General features: G+C 32.5%; 1 protein-coding gene across 2 annotated transcripts; it reads right to left on the reverse strand.

The window, feature by feature from the left end:
• Positions 1–275: 275 nt before the first annotated feature.
• On the reverse strand, positions 276–3,840 carry LOC116775789 (uncharacterized). 2 transcript variants are annotated; one of them, XM_032668777.2, is made up of 5 exons: positions 3,681–3,840; positions 2,915–3,390; positions 1,785–2,733; positions 967–1,691; positions 276–527 (listed from the first exon to the last, which is right to left on the reverse strand). In XM_032668777.2, exons 1-3 carry the CDS (start codon positions 3,739–3,741, stop codon positions 2,515–2,517), a joined length of 756 nt encoding a protein of 251 aa, XP_032524668.2. In that variant the 5' UTR covers positions 3,742–3,840; the 3' UTR covers positions 276–527; positions 967–1,691; positions 1,785–2,514. The 2 variants fall into 2 exon arrangements, with proteins under 2 accessions (XP_032524668.2, XP_032524667.2); XM_032668776.2 differs by lacking the exons at positions 2,915–3,390; positions 3,681–3,840 and having other exon boundaries at positions 1,785–1,909.
• Positions 3,841–5,590: the final 1,750 nt, after the last annotated feature.

Below are 5,590 nucleotides of genomic sequence, written 5' to 3' on the forward strand. Positions count from 1 at the left end.
GTAAAAATTCCTTAATTCATACATTTTAAATAAACACAAAGTAAATAACACGCATAACACTTAAAAATACGCATGGAAATAATTTATTTACAATAATAGTAAATTTATACTCAAAAAATTAAAAAAGAATGTCTTAGAGTCCTTTGAAATCTATGCATTAATATTTTTTTTAAGTAATACTTACTTTATAGTCCAGTTGGTTAAAAGTGTAAATTATAATTTAAGTTTTTATAAAGGAATGCGAGTTATAAGGATCGGAAAAATTGAACCACATATAAAAGGATATTTTAATATAAAACAAACAAATAATATTTTACATAGGTATATATAATACACGTATTGAACTACTCGCAGCCGAGAACAGACTTCTTGCAACAGTTACAACACCGAGGCAACACGAGTTTCGGGCGGTGAGTGACATTATAAGGTCGTCGTATGATCAGTTTGTGGGCGGGCAGGTACCACTTCCCTTGACTGTCATACTTCGGACCTTCGGGCACCAGAACGTGACGCTGACAAAGACGACCCTGATGATAATCAAACTTCTCATTAGACAATACATTATGTGATGATTACAGCTAAACAACATACATACTCGTATGTACCATAGACTATATTAGGATGACTTTTATGAAAATTATTAATTTAAGGCTTTAGATTTTAAGCCGAGTAATTACCTATAGCTTTCTTACACAGTAAATACTACTTATATGAATACGACAGGTTTTCCGGAAGTATGGATTTACGTTGTTCTTGCACGTAAAATATAGATTTTAAAGAAACTTTTCAATTACGTAGCTTTGACATCAGTATCACAGATAGACTATAATTTTTTCCTTCATTCCGTACAACTTGCACGAAGGCCAATCCTAACAGTTAATTCTAGTATGAAGTCATATAATAACCTTTTTTTTTTATTCGTCAGGTTTTAGTAATATGGTAGACATTTGTCTATGAATACATCACCTTGACCCTCTGGTTGTGTATGCGCCCCCCCCTAGCCGGCGCCAAGTCTAAAAGGTCAGGGCTCGGTAGCTGTAGTTCATCTTTTTTATATAATTTATCAACGTTTCGTATCACGCCACCAACTTCCGGAGAACTCTCGATAGAGTTCACAAATTGGTCTAAATCGAGGACATTCTGCCGCAGTGGATTCTTTGAAGTAATTTGCGGAGTCTCCTTCATTTTGTCGTTGAGAAAGTTTTTCAGTAAGCCCTTGTTCTTTTCCATAAAATTTTTAAATTTCTGTATTTTGTTCTTATTCACAAATTTAGGAATATCATTGTTTGTATGATGTTTTGTGTTTTTTGTTTGATTTGCTATTTTTGTAAACGACCTTATTGTTGTCGGAAGGGTCACTGTGTTTTGAATAAAGTCTTTATATGCTGTTTTTGGTAACTTTGCTTTTATAATTTTGTTCGATGTCTGTGGTACTTTCTCTGTGACAGTATTCAATACTGTGTTCGTGTCTGTAGTAACGACCTTAACAACATCGGAGCTCAGTTTTGGTAAGTCATCGTAATTGTAGTCTGATGTATCGGTATCAGCTCTTCTAGTTTTTGTACCGTTAATTATTTTATAATTTGATGTTAAATTCTTAGCATTTTTCATTTCTTTATAATCTTCATTGTTACGTCGAAGATCTTCTCTGACTATTTTTACTAAATCACTATTTAAAAGCGATCGATTTCCTATCGTAAATAGAAAAACGATTATTATTGCATGGGTATTTAAATTTAAAAAATCGTCATACTCAAAGTCAACAATTACTAAATTTTACTAACCATTCTCCAAACTATAAACAAAGTTGCAAAGTAAGCACAGATTTACGAAAGAGACAAAGGCATAACTCATTTTTTGTATTCTAGAAGCAAGTGCGTCAAATGAAACGATTTGCACTAAAAATTTTTATTTATTTTTATTGAGTTCATAAAATACGTTCAGTTGAAATACTTTCGTAATATCCGGTGACACTATCAACTGGATTTCAGTGCGTTGATTTGTTGCGAGATTTGTCGGCTTCAAACAATTCCGCCGCAGAAATGTATGAACCTTTTTTACAATCGATGACTATACTCGTCTGTCATATATTTCCTTCTTATGTACGGTGCATTATTCGAGTGTCGATAAACCATGATTTTTTAACAGTGTTTTTTTGATTCACGCCTTCAAATATTTGTTACTTGATAACAGTTTTATCACACAATTTTTAATAAAACTTGAACATTTTTAAGTAAAATACTTTGAATTTTTTTTCGACATTCTTAAGAATCTGGTGACAATAAATAAAACAAACCAAATCATTTTATTATAATAAACGTTGGCCCTAAATTTGAAAGAATGTTTGCCTTTAGTTTTTCATTAAACCACTCTTGGTAGTTGTAGTAATTGTTGATTAATGAATGCATTAATGATAAAGTCAATTTATTAATAGTTATGTTTATATTTTATTTCATGAGAACTCTAAACGACATTTAATATAATATTATCACATGGCAAAGCCTTATATTTAGTTTAGGTCGTTAAAACATCTTCCTCGCTGTGAACTGTTGGGGGAGACAGTTCCTCCTCGTCAGTGTCCTCCACACCTCGCTCGTGCTTGTACTGTCTTCTGGATTTCGGCAGTCGGAACTCTGGCAGGGGCTCACCGTCTAGAGCCATAACCACAATACCTTCCCCACCTTCTTCTTGAATCAACCGACGAGGTTCTTTTCTCCGGAACTGATTTCTCACCTGAACTAACACATTTTATTCCTTAGTTTATCCTTAGCAAATATTCACAATATCAGTTGGAGTGTTAAATAACAAGGGAAAATTCGTAAAATTATATTCAATTAAATGTATATCAGTTTGTATAATCTTCAAAGATATAATTTGTATTTACCATTCCTTAAAAGTCTAGCAGCTTTCGTACCTTTAAGACTTTATATTTTTTCTCTGTTTTATTTTTACCCACGTCATCACCGACCATACTTCTTCTAAAAGCCATATTCCTCGTTTCTGGACCTAATTTATCTTTCAGAATTTTCTCTTCGTCCATGTAATACAACAAGTCCTTGACATGTACAGGGTGTTCAAGGCGTTTACTATATGTATTCTCTGATCCTTCATATGAATTAATACTTTCGTCAATTAATTTTCTCGGAGCTGCACTGATTTTGTCTTTTATATATTCACTACGAACGCCTCTAACATATCCCCTTTCAGTTTTCGTAAAATTCAATGTCTTATTTAATTTATTTTCATTTGGATCTCTGTTTTGATTCGTGTTGCTTCTCATTTGAATATTTTGTATTTCATTATACTTCAAAGTGTAATCTTGATTCCCTTTCATCAACTGCTTCCGTAAGTTTCTCACTAGATCATTAACCTGATCGTCTCCTGGTGAATCTGAAGTCGTATAATATTATGAAGAAACACTTTTTTGTATGTTACTAAATAAAATTGTCTCTCTCTGAAACGTTTCGCTTATTTTTTGAAGCAAGTATTCGATAGGTTTATTTACTCTTCAAACTAACAACCCTACTCCGCTTGTATGGGCCTAATAAGAAATCACTGAAGTGGAAAAATTTAACAAGCCAATTATTTCAATGAATAAAAAAATTGATCTTATTATTTCTCTAAAGACTTACACAATAAATATATATTGTAAAAGTATATAAAGCAAAATAAACTGTTACCTTTAGTATTATAAGAAAGGGATATAAACACACAGAGTGTGAGTGTTAGCACAGACCACATGATTCACACAACGCTGTTGCAACATGTCCGCTGCTGATCGCGGAGTGACGGTTGGAACATTCGGAACACAGAAACACGCGGTTCTTATGAGAAAGGAAATAAAAATGAGTTGGTTATCGATAAGCGACTGTGTAACGTACACCCAGCACCGTGATTTGTTCGACGTTAGAATGTTTGAGAGTAAAGTTGTCTTTTTAGACAATAATAAGAGGATCCTAGTGTAAGGTTATTGGATGTCGCCTCTTATATTATTCGTATTTATATATGTTTGTGTAAAATAAGTCTATAAACATATCGTACCATTGGGTCAAATGTTATTTAATACGCCAATACATTTTATTACTGAATTGTTACAATCATATTTAATTTTAAAAGACGACGAAGATCTATATAAAAATAATGAAGGAGGAATAGTTTATAATTTTCTTTTTAAGTGGACTTCTTGCTAAGTAACGGTTACTGCGGAAGTAAGGCGGGAGAAAGTTAGAGCTATGTGTCGCTTCCAGATTTAGTTCCAAGAATTTCGGCAATAGTTGATGTGTGAAAGTTTCTTTGGCTATTTTTAGTACAATTTTCTGATTATTGTTTTACAAAAAAATAACTTAATAAGAAATAAAACTGAATTTTCAGATTAAAGTAAATCGTATTAAAGTGAAGACGAAACTAAAGTATTAGAACATATGCAGATTGTAGGAAGGTCAATCATATCAAAAGTGTTTTTTTCTTTATAAATATTAATGGAGTTTAAAAATATTACAGTTTAGATATTTTTCAAATTTCAGTGTATTTCAGTTTAAAATGTTCGATCTATTTTAAATATTCCATTTGCTGGCGACCTATTGGTTTTGTGACGAATGTTATATTAGGTACTATCAACTGACACAACTAACCGGCTTCTAAATTAAACAAATTAAACTCACAGTTGATATCGTTATTGTTTACACTAAACTTAAACCTCATCAAATATGTACATACGACATAAAGATGTATAAATTAACGAAATTCAGTAATTTGAATAAATAGATATTGGGAATTGGAAGCACGAAAATAATGTACATAATAATACAACAATGTCTTCGACTAATTCATTTTGTTGATAGGCACTCTGTGCTAATTAAAATAGCGGACATCGGACGTGCAATGAGTGAAGAGGACAATTTGGGATTAGCTCTCTCCCAATAACATTATTTTAAGCCGAGGGTACATTCGATACACCTGCGACGCCAACACTGAATATTTAACTAATGGGAGTGCTGTTGCCATCTACACGTCCTATATATACATTTCCCTTTCAATAGTAACTTACCATTAAGCAGAATTGTTATAATAAGTATCTATTGTTTGAAATTAAAAATAAATTTAACAATTTTTGCCAAAGAGACAAAGCAGATAGTCATTTCGGTATGTTTATATTGTAATCTTTGGTAGCATTCTACTTACGTCATTAATGACATCTCCTGTATATTACACCGATGAAGCTTAAAGAAACAATTTACAACACCAAAGCTGTATAGAAATAATTCTAATGATCTTTTATCGTGCGCCCGTTTGATTGTAACAATTGAGTGTCGTCTGTATATGAAGACGGTTCTCTTAAAGGTGTAAGGAACGTTATGTGAATAGAATTGTTATCTTTCCACTATTTTTATTATCGGAACTAATTACTAACTTGAACTAAACCCTTTTTAGGGTTCCGTAGCCAAATGGCAAAAAACGGAACCCTTACAGATTCTTCACGTCTGTCTGTCCGTCTGTCCGTATGTCACAGCCATTTATTTCCGAAACTGTTGGGCTTACATAGTTGAAACTTTGTACGTTGATGTACTCTGGTAACCGCTATTCGAATTTT

This window comes from Danaus plexippus, chromosome 27 (assembly GCF_018135715.1).
Source record: "Danaus plexippus chromosome 27, MEX_DaPlex, whole genome shotgun sequence".
Lineage (NCBI taxonomy): Eukaryota > Metazoa > Arthropoda > Insecta > Lepidoptera > Nymphalidae > Danaus > Danaus plexippus.

Bases quoted from the DNA above. Each gene is read 5' to 3' on its own strand.
- LOC116775789 (XM_032668776.2), bottom strand. From the start codon at position 1,854: ATGAGTTATGCCTTTGTCTCTTTCGTAAATCTGTGCTTACTTTGCAAC. The intron at 1,692-1,784 runs GTTAGTAAAATT...TATTTACGATAG, and splicing joins TGTTTATAGTTTGGAGAATG to GAAATCGATCGCTTTTAAAT. The intron at 528-966 runs GTGATGTATTCA...GATTATCATCAG, and splicing joins TACACAACCAGAGGGTCAAG to GGTCGTCTTTGTCAGCGTCA.